The sequence below is a fragment of the Halichoerus grypus genome, chromosome 9 (genome assembly GCF_964656455.1).
Source record: "Halichoerus grypus chromosome 9, mHalGry1.hap1.1, whole genome shotgun sequence".
Taxonomy (NCBI): Eukaryota; Metazoa; Chordata; class Mammalia; order Carnivora; family Phocidae; genus Halichoerus; species Halichoerus grypus.
Window position 1 is genome coordinate 28,909,238 of NC_135720.1, and position 14,373 is coordinate 28,923,610.

General features: G+C 37.8%; 1 protein-coding gene across 13 annotated transcripts in view; it reads left to right on the forward strand.

The window, feature by feature from the left end:
* AHI1 (Abelson helper integration site 1) overlaps positions 1–14,373 on the forward strand; it is a 255,463-nt gene that overhangs the window by 197,817 nt on the left and 43,273 nt on the right. For 9 of the 13 annotated variants that reach the window (XR_013441089.1, XM_078054696.1, XM_078054697.1 and 6 more), the window contains 2 exons: positions 69–127; positions 13,543–13,645. Coding sequence is in view for 8 of the 13 variants with exons in the window: in XM_078054696.1 (XP_077910822.1) it covers positions 69–127; positions 13,543–13,645 (162 nt within the window). In the remaining 5 variants the exon portion in view is untranslated. Of the gene's footprint in view, positions 1–68; positions 128–13,542; positions 13,646–14,373 lie in introns of those variants that run through there. The other 4 variants (XR_013441091.1, XR_013441094.1, XR_013441092.1 and 1 more) reach the window with 3 other exon arrangements.

Here is a 14,373-nt window from a genome sequence, read left to right on the forward strand (position 1 = left end):
AGTTGTGACTATTGCCTGCACTGTCTTCTCCGAGTCTTTTCTTACCCGTTGTTGTTCTTCTTTCACAGCAGCCAGTCATTAAGGACAAGTCCCCGGGTTTCAGACTGGGCTCAGAGTCCATGACACAGTAAGCAACTTTTCCTCCTAAATAATTTGCAGTGATAAATAGTTGGGTTTTTTGTTTGTTTGTTTGTTTGCTTTGTTTTTTTTTAAGGACAGTTTCTCCATTTCTCTTTTTAGGACATTACATCAAAAGTTAAATTTCAGATCATTGATTTTTGAAAGAGTTAAGCTAGCTTAAGGAGAATATTTTAATGGTTGGACTTTGAGGATGTATATATAACTAAGTTACAAGAAATAGTATTAAATAAAATTAAAATATTACACTAAATTTTTGTTTTCGTGGACCTACTTTGTCTTTTATTTTTGAGTAACATTTTATTTTTTTTAAGATTTTATTTACTCAGAGAGAGCGCGTGTGCACACACATGAGTGGGGAGGGAGGGCAAAAGGGAGAGGGAGAGAATCCCAAGCAGACTCTGAGTACAGACCCCAATGGGGCTCGATCCCATGACCCTGAGCTGACATCATGACCTGAGCCAAAATCAAGAGTCAGACGCTCAACCAGCTCAACCACCCAAGCACCCCTGTTTGAGTAACATTTTAAAATGACATTAACTGAGGGGCGCCTGGGTGGCTCAGTCATTAGGCATCTGCCTTCGGCTCAGGTCATGATCCCAGGGTCCTGGGATTGAGCCCTGCATCGGGCTCCCTGCTCGGCAGGAATCCTGCTTCTCCCTCTCCCACTCCCCCTGCTTGTGTTCCCTCTCTCGCTATGTCTCTGTCAAATAAATAAATAAAATCTTTAAAAAAACAAAATGACATTAACTGAAAACAAGTAGATGATATGGTTAAAAAAGATATATATGAAATACCTATTTTGAGGCATTAAAGAAGAAAAAAAAAAAAAATGCTAATACCCAGAACATTATCACTGTGTATTTTCTACAAATGCCTAATATATTTAAGCAATTTACTTTGAGGTATTTATTTGAAAGATCACTAGGAAGTTTTTGTATTTTTATTAGGTAGTTGCTGTGTCACTTAATACATAAATAGAAAATCCCTTTTACCTCAAAAAAATTACATCAAAAACCTTCCCAGAATATTTCTCACTTTTTTTTAATCACTGCAGATGATTTTATACCTAACTTTCAGCCCAAACGTCATATGCACACATCGCTAGCAAACCATCATCACATGAGTGTAATAGCCTTGAACAGCCTGGATACCTGTCATGCCCTCCCGTTCAACCACCGTGATCCCCTCGTATGCATATGAGAACTTGCTTACACACACATGCACTGGATCATCCCTGCTGAATTTCCTTCAGGAAGATACTTGTTCAAGTTAACCCTGCTATCCGCTTTGACCTTTTGAAGAATAATATGTCTCTTTCAGTTCAAAAATTCTGATATAGGTGACAGTCTAATTTACAGGAATTATCAAATAAACTCATGAGCCTGTCTCACAAGATAATGTTTCATAGATGAAAGACAGACATAATTTTTAAATGGTGTTTCCAAGAATCACCAAATCATGACCTAGAAGATTCCTTAGAAATTCTACATCTGGGCGCCTGGGTGGCTCAGTTGGTTAAGCGACTGCCTTCGGCTCAGGTCATGATCCTGGAGTCCCAGGATCGAGTCCCGCTTCTCCCTCTGACCCTCCCCCCTTTCATGCTCTCTCTATCTCATTCGCTCTCTCAAATAAATAAATAAAATCTTTAAAAAAAAAAAAGAAAGAAATTCTACATCCCCTCTGTTTTCTAGTCAAGAAAACTAAGGGGAAGGCCTCGTGTAACATTCACAGGGTGATCTGCGTCAACACAGACAACGCCGAAGATTCTCAGACTACTGCAGTGTTTGTTTCTTAAATCATATTTAGTATTGTCAAGCTTCTTGGTAAAATACCATTTTGTTGGAAGCTTAAAAATCTTTCTGAGAGAGAAACTCTATTGATGATGCTCTATCTATCTATAGCCCGTATCACTTCAGAGCACAGTCAGTCAGTCACGTGATCATGATTCCCACCATTGCCCTTCAGACCAGCATCCTGACCCCTGTCTTACATATGGAGAAACAAGATCTTCGAGGCTGGGACTTGTTTCAAGTCACTGTGGGTACTAAGTGGCAGACCCAGTTCCAGAACACAGGTCCTCTGTTTCCTAATCTCCTTTTCTTTCCAGGCTTTCCTGTTGCCAGTCATAGGATGCAAACACACATCCCAGGTCTTTCCGGTTTTTGTTCTTGTTACATCTGCCAGGAAAGTTTTCAGTTCCATTCTCTAAAAAAGTAAAATTTTATGTAATAGTTGATAATACAGTCATTCCCCCAAGGAGTTTATACTCAATGACAGATTATATATATAAAAAGTACCCTGGAACAATGAGGACAAACTGTTTCAGCAACCAAAAAATAACCATATTTAATACATTATGGCAACAGTGTTCTTGGTGTTTTTGAGCATGTTTTATAAAAACTTTTAGAACTTTTACCTAACACGCAAATGAGAGACTGCAGTCACTCTGACTGCATTGGATACCTATTTTCAAGTGATAGAGATCCAGCCACGCCATGCTCTCCTGACTAAAAAAAACCTCACAAAACATCCCAGCTTCTAAAGGCTGTGAAGGTAGTTTGACTTTTCCTTTTGAGCATAGAGCACTTACCAAGCTTCTGAAAATAAATTTTCATAAGAAGTTCAGATATGTCTAAATGCTCAAGTTCATCTGCAGCCTTTGGGCTTTCCCTATACTAGTAATTTCTTAGAAATAAGGATGAATTAAGATACATTTCTCATGACCTGGAAACTGTAGGTGAGTTGAAGGTGAAAATATTATAGCCCAGTGTGTACAAAGAAGTCATTTCTTTATTTCTTTAATTTACCTAAGTGAGTCCATTGTATCCAAGTAAATGGAGAGAGGCTAATTTTTGTGTTTCTTTGCAGTCTTGCCATTCAGTTTGCAACATCTGCTTATTTAGTTGGTTGACCAGAATATATAAATAAGCCACGTAGGACTACCTCTTACCACTTCCACTTGAATTTCTTTGTCTGGTTTATTCTTTCTTATTTTTTTTAGAAATGTCAATCACTTCTGTGCAAGTAATTTTTACACATTTTAGTAAAGCTACACTTCCTTTTTAAGATTATCAAGAAGAAATTCCAGTAGGTTAATTTAACAAAGGTATTTTCTTAAAAGTCTTACACTTTCGCCCTTTGTACCTCATGCCCCTATGATGTTATTATCTGCTGCCTAAGTCAGAGTTTGTAATGAAATTTCTGTAAGTACGTTACAATCCTTAATAAGTAGTATTGGTATTCCATAGTCATTAATCTGTTTTTAACTTGAGTTTTTTCGGGTTTTTTTTTTTTTTTAAACATAGAATGTTTTATTTCATTAACAACTTTGATCGGAGAAAAGTTAATTCAGATAGTCAATCATGTTAAAGTCCTTTATGAACACTCAAATGTGAACTGAATGAATGAATGAAATCTCTTCTTAATACAGTGAAGCCATAGGGTTAATTCTAAGTATCCTGTAAATCCTCCACTATGTACTGATTCCATCTTTATAATTATCCTATTCCAGGGGAGCCTGGGTGGCTCAGTCGTTAAGCGTCTGCCTTCGGCTCAGATCATGATCCCGGGGTCTTGGGATCGAGCCCTGCATCGGGCTCCCTGCTCGGCGGGAAGCCTGCTTCTCCCTCCTCCACTCCCCCTGCTTGTGTTCCCTCTCTCTCTGTCTCTCTCTCTCTCTCTGTCAAATAAATAAATAAATAAATCTTTAAAAAATAATAATAATAATCCTATTCCAGACACCCTCAGTTTTTTTTTCTGTCCATGAGAAGAAAGTAGTTGATCTTTTTTCCCTAAAATACCCTATTATTTGCAACCTTTTTTTTTTAAGTTCTTACTTTATCCGTTTTTCAGCCTTTTTCTTACCCTCCCCTTTGTGAGATCAGACCCATCCATTGTCAGTGTGTGACATCACAATGTTCTTTATATATTATAAATATGTTCTTCATCAGGTACACGATTTGCAGATATTTTCCCCCAGGCTCCATTTTTCCTTTTCGTTCTCTTAATAGTGGCTTTCAAAGAGCAAGCTTTATTTCGATGAAGTCCAATTTATCAATTTTTTTCTTTTATGAATCATGCTTTAGTTATAGTATCTAAGCAGCCTTTACCTAAAGTCACAGAAGTTTTTTCCTATGTCTTCTTATAAAAGTTTTATAATTTCAGGTTTTATATTTAAGTCTATGATCTGCTTTGCATTAATTTTTATATATGGTATGAGGTTTGGATCAGAAGGTTTATTTTGTTTTGTTTTCATTTGCATATCTGGTTGTTCCAGCACCATTTGTTGAAAAAAACAATCCTGCCTCAGATGAATGGCCTTTTTGCACTTTTGTGAAAATCAGTTGTCAGGATATGTGTGGGTTTGTTTCCGGACTCTCTATTCTGACCCATTGATCTACTTTTCTGTCTTTACATCAGTAACACGCTGTCTTGATTACTACAGTTCTGTAATATGTCTTGGAATTGGGTATTATTGGTCCTCCAACTTTGTCCTTTTTAAATATTGGTTTAGCTATTCAAGGTCCCTTTTATGCCCACATGAATTTTAGAATAAGCTTGTTCTACAACAGAACCTACTACAGTTCCGGTTGGCATTGCCTTGAATCCAGAGATCAGTATGGGAGAACTGACATGTTAACAATGTTCAGTAATCTGACTCATTAACATGATATATTTCTTCATTTATTGAAATCTTCTTTAATTTCTCACAGCACTGTTTTTTCAGTTTTCAGGGCATAAGTCCTACACATGTTTGGCTCATTTATTCCTGAGTATTTCATATGTAAATGATATTGTTTTCCAATTTCAGTTTATAATTGTTCGTTGCTCATTTATAGAAATACTACTGATTGTTGTATGTTGAACTTGTACTATGACATCTTACTAAAATGCCTTTTTAGTAGCTTTTCAGTATGTTTTACTAGATTCTCTACATAAACATTCAAGCAAATGAAAACCAGTTTAATTTCTTCCTTTCCAAACTGGATGCCTTTTATTTTTATTTTTATTCTTATATTTTTGCCTTATTGCATTGGATAAATCTCCAGTACAGTGTTACAATGTCGAATAGAAATGATGAGAGTACATAGTGTTATCTTCTTCGTGACCTTATGGGTAATGAGTGGGAAAGCATTTAGTCTTTCGCCATTAAGTATGATATTATCATAGGTTTTTTAATAAATGTCCTTTATCAGGTAGTTTCCTTCATTTCCTGGTTTGCTGAGAGTTTGTATCAGGAATGGATGTTGGATTTTTGTCAAATGCTCTCTGTATCTATCAAAATAATCACATGATTTTTCTTTATTAATTTATGTTAATATGGTAAATTACATTGGTTTTCAAATTTAAACTAACCTTTCATTCTTAGGATTAACTTTGTTTAGTCATGGTAGGTTATCATTTTTATAAGTTGGTGGACTTGATTTTCCAAACTTTAATTAGAACTTTTTGCACTTTGTTCATGAGAAATACGGATCTATAGTTTTCTTGTAATGTCTTGTCTGGTTCGGTATCAGGGGAGGTCAACTTCATGGATAGAGTTAGGAAGAATTCCCACCTCTTCCCTTTTCTGGAAGAGTCTGTGTAGATTTGGTATTTTTTATAATTTTTATTTCTTCATTGATACTATTTGGTGACATGATTTCCTTTAGTTCTTTGAACATATTTACAGTGGTAGATTTCAAGTCTTTGTCTAGAAAATCCAATGTGTAGACTTCCTAAGGGACAGTTTCTGTTGATTGCTTTTTATCCCTTTGTATGGGCCACACTTCTTATTTCTTTGTATGTCTTGTAATCTATTGTTGAAAACTGGACATTTTAAATGCTATAATATGACAACTCTGGAAATTAGATTCTTCCCTTCCCTGAGGTTTGTTGTTGCTACTTATTGTAGTTGTTCTTTGTTTGTTAAATAACTTCTCTGAATAAATTCTATAACGCTATAATGTTTTGCCACTGAAGTCTCTGCTTGGTTAGATTAGTGATTAGCTAATTGGACAAAGATTTCCTTAAACACCTGGAACCAGTAAGTCTCCCAGTCTTGCTAAGGGATTATGCACCCCTTCAATATTTAGCCAAGCGTTTGACAACTCTGTCTTAGCTTTCACTTCCTGTTAGCACAGGGCATTAGGATCAGCCACAAGTGAAGGCGTAAGGCCTTCTTTAGGCCTCTGCTGTGCATGCACACAACCCTACACATGAGACCTTCTAGACTCGCAGAACTATGTCCGAGCCTTTTAAGACCCCTGTGGACATCTTACTTCCCCAGCTTTTCCTTTACAGCTCTTTAGTTAGTCTGTTGTTTGACTACTGTTATCCATCACTCAGCCAGGAAGTTAACTGTAATTGTTTTCAACAAGTGCCTCCCAGGGAAAAGGCAAGCTCTGAGATAGGTCAAATACAGACAGCCTTACAAGTGGTATCTTCCAAAGAACCACCAGACAGATCAAGTGAAGACAGTTCTTTGGAAATGAGGCTTTGAAAGAGCTCCATCCCTGTTCTGTGCCTTCCAGTAGCTGCCAGGCTGCTGGCTTTCACCATAAATGCAGGCTATTCTTTTTCAAGGAGAGCCAACAGTGGGGGTTGGGACTAGGTCAAATTGAAATGCCACAAAGCTCACAAGATCTTACCAAGATTCAACCCATTTTCTTGAATAAACATTCCCCAGTTGCCACAAGCTTTTGGCTAATTTCCAGAATTCTGAAAAAGTAGATTCTAACCATTTTTGCCAGTTTTCTCCTAGCTTATTTGGAGAAGAGAATATTCAGAAGTCCTCAGCTCCACCACTTTCACGGACTTCATTTTATTTCTTCTTCAAATATTGGGTAAACTCACCAATAAAGCTGTCTGGTTCTGGAATTTTCTTTTTTGGAAGATTTTTAACTACAAATTCAATTTATTTAATAGAAGTGGTCTTAAGTTATCTAGTTCTTCTTGTATAGACTTTTAATAGTTTGTTTCTTCTGAGGAATTAGTCCATTTCACTCAAGTGATTGAATTGATTGACATAAAGTTGTTCATAATATTCCCTCATTATCTTTTCAGTATTAAAAGAATCTGTGGTAGTGTTGCATCTCTCTAATCCCTGGTGTCGATAATGTCTTTTTTTTTTTTTTTCAATCAGCCTGGCTAATGGTTTATCAATTTTATTGATCTTTTCAAAGAATTGGCTTTTTGTTTCACTGATTTCTGTTTATTGTTTATTTTCTATTTCATTGATTTCCACTCTGGTCTTTATTTCTGTTTATTTTGGATTTAACTTGTCCTTCTTCTAGTTTTTTAAAGTGGAAACTGTGATCATTGATTTAACACCTTTCTTCTCTTCTAATATAAACATGTAGTGCCATAAATTTCCCACTAAGCACTGCTTGAATGGCATTCCACAAATTTTGATATGTTGTGGTTTCATTTTCATTTCTTTCAAAACACTTTAATTTTCCTTCAGATTTCTTCTTTGATCTATGGGTTACTTAGAAGTGGGTCATTTCATTTCTAATGTTTAGGAAGTTTCCCAGAGATGTTTCTGGTACTGATTTCTAATTCCATTGTGGTCAGAGAACATACTCTATATGATCCACATCTTTTTAAATTTACTAAGAATTGTTTTGTGATTCTTAATTTGGTCTCCCTTGGTAAAAGTTTTTAGTCCCCTTGAAAAGAATGTGTATTATGCACTTATCTACCGGAAGTATTCTTTTATAAATAAATTGGATCACATGGGCTAATAGTGTTGTTTATATCTTTTGTTGCCTTACTGATTTTCTGTGTACTTTTCTATTATTGAGAGTAGGGTATTGAAGTCTTCAACTAATATTGTGGGCTTGTTTTTTTCATTCTTGTAGCTCTGTTAGTTTTTGTGTCATATATTTTGAAGTTCTGTATTAGGTGTCCATATATTTAGGATTGTTATGTACTCTTGAAGGACTGACACCCTTATTATGAAATGACTATTTCTGGTCATATTCTTTGTTCTGAAATCTCCCTCATTTAATATTAACAAAATTTCTCCAGCTTTCTTTTAGTAATGTTAGAATGGTTTATGTGTTTTCATACTTTAAATATACAGATGCAAGGGGCGCCTGGGTGGCTCAGTCATTAAGCGTCTGCGTTCGGCTCGGGTCATGATCCCAGCATCCTGGGATCGAGTCCCGCATCGGGCTCCCTGCTCTGCAGGAACCCAGCTTCTCCCTCTCCCCCCTGCTTGTGTTCCCTCTCTTGCTGTGTTTCTCTCTGTCCAATAAATAAATAAAATCTTAAAAAAAAAAAAATAACAGATGCAAATAGGTTGAGAATTAAAGTATGTTTTTTATAGGCAGCTTATAGCTGAGTCATGCTCATTTTATCCAATATGACCATTTCTGCCTTTTAATTAGGGTAACTAGGCAAATGTTTATATTTAATATGATTATTAATATGGATTAATTTTTAGTGTGTTGTACTGCTTTTTTATTTTCTATTTGTCTCATCAGTTCTTTTTTCATCTTTTCCTGCTTTCTTTTAGATTATGTTACCTATTTTATCTTGCTTGCTAGCTTAATATCTATAATGCTGTTTTGCTATGTTAGTGATTTTTTTAGGGTTTATAATACAAATATTTATCACACAGTATATCTTCAGGAGCTTTAAGATGGTACACTTCCATATCTTCCTTCCTGACCTTCATGCGTCTATGGTCACACATTTATTTAAGTTATAAACTCCTCAGTATGTTATTATTTTTGTTTAAACTGTCATCTTTTGGGGCACCTGCATGGCTCAGTCGGTTAAGCATCTGCCTGCAGCTCAGGTCATGATCTCAGGGTCCTGGGATCGAGCCCTGCATCGGGCTCCCTGCTCAGCGGCGAGTCTGCTTCTCTCTCTCCCCCTGCCGCTCCCTCTGCTTGTGCTCTCTCTTGTTCTCTCTCTCTCAAATAAATAAAGTCTTTAAAAAAAAAAAAACTGTCATCTTTTGAAGAGATTGCATAAGGAATTCTTAATATTTGCCCATTTTGTTTCCATTTTCAGTTATTTTGTAATTCCTCTGTGTAAATCCATATTTTCGCCTACTATCATTTTCTTTACGCCTAGAGGACTCCCTTCAAAATTGCTTGTAGTGTTGGCTAAAAATAAATGCCTTCACTTTTCACATGTCTGAAAAGAACTAGTTCATCATTGTTTCTTTTTTTTTTTTTTAAGATTTTATTTATTTATTTGACAGAGAGACACAGCGAGAGAGGGAACACAAGCAGGGGGAGTGGAAGAGGGAGAAGCAGGCCCCTCGCTGAGCAGGGAGCCTGATGCGGGCCTCGATCCCAGGACCCTGGGATCGTGACCTGAGCCGAAGGCAGACACTTAATGACTGAGCCACCCAGGCGCCCCTCATCTTTGTTTCTGAAAGCTATTTTCACTTGGCATAAAATTCTGTGTTGAAAGATTTGCACTTTTTTTCTGGTACTTTAAAAATGTTCCTACACTGTCTTCTCACCTGCAGTTTTTTCCAACAAGAAATAGACTATTATGCTTATCTTATTCCTCCGTACATAGCATGTTTTCCCCCACTGTGGCTAGTTGTAAGGTTTCTCTCTATCACTGGTTTTGCACAATTTGATCATGATGTGCCTTGTAATTTTCTTTATGTTTCTTGTGCTGGGGGTTGGTAGATCTGTAGGTTTATATTTTCATCAAATTTAGAATATTTGGGCGTTTTTTCTTCAGTTTTGTTTTATTTTGTTTTTTTCTCCTCTTTGAGGATTCCAATTACACGTATATTAGGCCACATAAAGGTGTCCCACAGCTCACTGATGCTTTATGTTTTTTAATTCTTTTTTGTGTGTGTATTTCATCTTTCTATTGCTGTGGCTTCCATTTAATTTCTACTGATAGTTTCTGCTGCTATGTCTTCAGGTTATCTGATCTCTTCTCTGCAGTGTCTATTCTGACTTTAATCCCTTCCAGTGTATTTCTCACCTCAGGCATTTTAGTTTTCATCTCTAGAAATTCACTGTGGGTTTTCTAGTTATCTTCCATGTTTCTTCCTAACCTTTTGAGCAGGTGCAATATAGTTATAATAACTCTTTTAATGTTTTTTCTAACATTGTTTTAATGATAATTCTAACACCTCTGTCAGTTCTGGGTCAGTTTCTATTTTTTTATCCTCATTGTAGGTTGTATTTTTCTATCTCTTTGCCCCCCTAATAAATTTTTATTGGATGCCATACATTGAAATTTTTTACCTTTTGGTTCCTAGATACTTCTCTATTTCTATAAATATCCTTAAGCTCTGTTCTAGAATGTAGTTAAGCTACTTCGGAACAGTTTGATCCTTTCAGGTCTTGCTTTTAAGATTTGTTAGTTGGGACGAGAGCCATTAATTATTCCTCACTACAGACACAAGTCCGTCTGGGTACTCTGTGCAGTGCCCTCTGAGTCATGAGGTTTGCCAGCCTGGCTGGTAGGAACAGGCACTGTTCGGGCCTCGGGAAGTTTCCTCAGATGCATCCGTTCATCAGTAGTTGCAGAATACTTGAAGGGTAACCCTTTGCAGATCCTCCCGTTCTGTCACTCTGAAGCTTTTTCCTCCCTGGCACTCCAAACTCTAACCACCTCTGTCTCCTCAGACCCTCAGCTGCTAGGGAGTCCACCAGGACCCATGCAGGGTTCATCTCCCTGTGCTATGGCCTGGAAACTCTCAAGGTAGTAAGATGGGTGACCATAGGGTTCATCTCATTTATTCCCCAGCTCTTGGGTATCAGTGTCCTTTGTTGCCAATGACTTACTGTCTTGAAAACTGTTGTTTCGTATATTTTGTCCGGTTGTTTTGCTTGCTTGCTTGTTTCTTGGTGGTGGTTTTCGGCAAGCAGTATATCTAGTCCCTGTTACTGCATCTTGGCTGCAAGCAAACATCTACATGTGTGTGTTTCAAGATAATTTTCTGTTAGATTATATATAGATTATTAGAAAAGGTGGAGAGGATCACACAGTCTGATTTTCCTGTAGTGATCAGTGAAAGCCAAAGATGTAAGATAGCATTTAAGTCTTAAAGACAATATTGAGATAGGGTGAACAAAAAGAGAAGAACCTAAACGTTAGGACATCAGAAGCTAAAGTGTAAAATGCCTGGGGTACCCTGAGGCCGGTAGGTACTCTGTGGTTGGAACAGAGGTCAAAAACTAGGGCCTGCCCAGCAAGATGCAGTCCTAGTATCTTTGGTTGGGTCCACTGTGTGTGTGTGTGCATGCGTGCTTGTGTATAATTTTCAGTTGCCCAAATACAAAAAGATTTCACATAAATGCAGACTTTCTACTTCTCTTGAAAATAATCTGAAGTTCTGGGCCACAGTTCCACAGTCTTCCATGGTATCCATGGTATCCCTGAGCTGGAGCTGAAGCAGTGGATTGCCTCTCCTGCATAGGTCATACACTCTGCAGTTGGCCAGTTTACTGTGTTACCCCCAGCTTGCTTCTCTCTTTCACCATATTACTCCCCTGGCCCCCAGAGATACCCGAGTTTTTACTTTAATGCCTGAGAATAGGTTCCCTGAAGAGAGATTGCAAATTATCAGTGCTTATTTTTTAGAGCTCAGCCTTTCCTTTCTCTCATTATTCTCCCCCTTTCGAAATATATACTTTATTTTAATGTCTGACCTTTTCCTCCTCAGCCATCTGATCCCATTTTCCTTACGTTTATGTCTCCACATCATTATCTCCAGCTGCCATACCAGTACCACAGACTGGGTCCCTTAAGCAACAGAAATTTATTTTTTCAGTTCTGGAGGCTGGAAGTTCAAAATCAAGGTTCCAGCAGGGTTGATTTTTGGTGAAACCTCTCTTCCCAGCTTGCAGACAGCCACCTTCCCGCTGTGTCCTCACGTGGCCTTTCTTCTGTGTGTGTGTGGAGAAAGAGAGCTCCGTGCTGTCTCTTCTCTTATAAAGACTACCACTTCCGTAGGTTAGAGCCTCCCCCTATGGCCTCATTTAACTTTAATTAACCTCCTTAAAAGCGCTGCTTCTACTTTGGGGATTAGGGCTTCACCCTGTGGGTTTTGAGAGAACACAGTTTAGTTCATAGAGATCTCTATTCAATCCTATGTATTACTTGATTTTGAAATTCTTGCATCTGTGACAAATTCTTTCACCATTCCCAGATATTCTAGAAAGGAGACACTGTCTTCCACTCTTTAAATTTCCCTTTTGTCATTGTTTTTGTATTTTCTTTCTCCTAACATTATTTACACTACTATGCACTCATTCACAAAGTATTAGTTTTATATTTTCTCCTACTGTTGAACTGTTTAAAAAGCTGCATTCCACATCCCACAGTTCAGAATATCACAGCTTTATTTATTTATTTTTTTGAGTAGAGTTGCCACACGGTGTTTCATTAGTTTCAGGTATACAGCATAGTGATTTGATAAGCCCATACGTTACATTGTGCTTGCCACAAGGGTAGCTCCCATCTCCCACCATAGAACACTATTACAGTCTCATTGACCGTACCTCCTATACTGTACCTTTTCTTTCCATGAGTATTCATTCCAGAACTGGGGTCCTATATCTCCCACTCCCCTCTGCTCAGGCAAACATCGGTTCTCTGTATTATAGATCTGATTCTGCTTTTTGTTTGTTTGTTCATTTGTTTTGTTTTTTATATTCCACATGTAAGTGTATATGGTATTTGTCTTTCTCTGACTTATTTCACTTAGCATAATACCCTCTAGGTGCATCCATGTTGTCACAAATGGAAAGATCTTGTTCTTTTTTATGGCTGAGTAATATTCCATTGTATATATATATACACACCACATCTTCTTTATTCATCTATCAGTGGACACTTGGGTTGCTTCCATGTCTTGGCTATTGTAAATAATGCTGTAGTAAACATAGAGGTATGTATCTCTTCAAATTAGTGTTTCATTTTCTTTGTATAAATACCCAGTAGTGGAATTCCTGGATCATATCACAGCTTTCTTATGCATAAACTTCCTTCACCTTTCTCTCCGTCACTAAGAAATTTCCTCTTATTTCTATATACCCACACATGCGTGCACATACATACACACACGTTTTTCCATCTAATTTGATAAAAACCTTTATTTATTTATTTTTTTGATAAAAAGCTTTCTGGTTTTTCCCAGACATCTAATACTTTTCTGAGAGAAGCAAAATTGATTTTATTCTGTCCCTTCATCATAGTAAGAAGGAGCCCAACCAGGTAGAGGTTCATGTCTCTACATTATTTTGATTAACTCCCTGCCTCTCACCCGCCAACATAATCACTTATATACTGTGTCAAATGTTGTTCTTTCAGATCCTCCTGTCAATCTCCCCTCTCTCTTTCTACTGCCCCGACCTAAATCAGAGCCTCCTGTGAGCTGTTGCAGCAGCTTTCTTATGGGCTTTTGTTTCTTATCTTTCCCTCCTTTAGTTCTGAAGTGGGCAAAGAGCAGAGCCGTGAGGACCGAGGACACATAATAGATATGCACATGAAGAAGAATGAGCAAACCAGCAGAAAAGTCACCCTAATAGAGGTAAGAGGAAAACCCAGAGAAAGTTGTATCATAGAGTCAGGGGAGAAAGATTTAGGGAAGGCGTGGTCAACCGAGACAGATGCCAAATAAGTCCTGGAGATGAGAAGTACAGCATAGGGAAGATAGTCAATAATGTTGTGCTGTCATTTTTAGTGACAGCTGGAAACTCCACTTAGCATGGCCATTGAGTAATGAATGGATAGCATCGTCGAACCACTGCGGTGTAGCCCTGAAACTGATACTATGCAGTTAATTATACTGCAATTAAAAATAATTCAACAGTGACAAATGCCAGAGGGAGGAGAAGTAAAATACAGACTGAAAAATGCCCTTCTGGGATTTGCAGCCAAGAGGCCATTTACGACCTGCAAGAGGAGAGTTTGGTTGAGAGTCCTGGAAGCGTGAATCTGATTGTCTCCAGTGCAAAGGAAAAGGTGCTCAGAATAGACTGCTTCTCCAAGAAGCTGTACTTCAAAGGAAAGGAAAAGCTGGACAGCAAGCAGTGGAAAACACAGGATTTAGAGACCTTTATAGAGAGAATAATCCCTGGGGACCAGAGGAGATACATTAGAATGTGAAACAAGGAGGGGTCACTTTTCTACCGAGACAGGCCAGTGAGGCACGTTTGTTTAAATGACGATGTTTTCTGGTGGGGGAAGGAATGTATGAAGGCCGCTGTTCCCTCGGTCAGGCACAGTGAAGTGTGTGTGCGGAAGTGAGGCATTTCA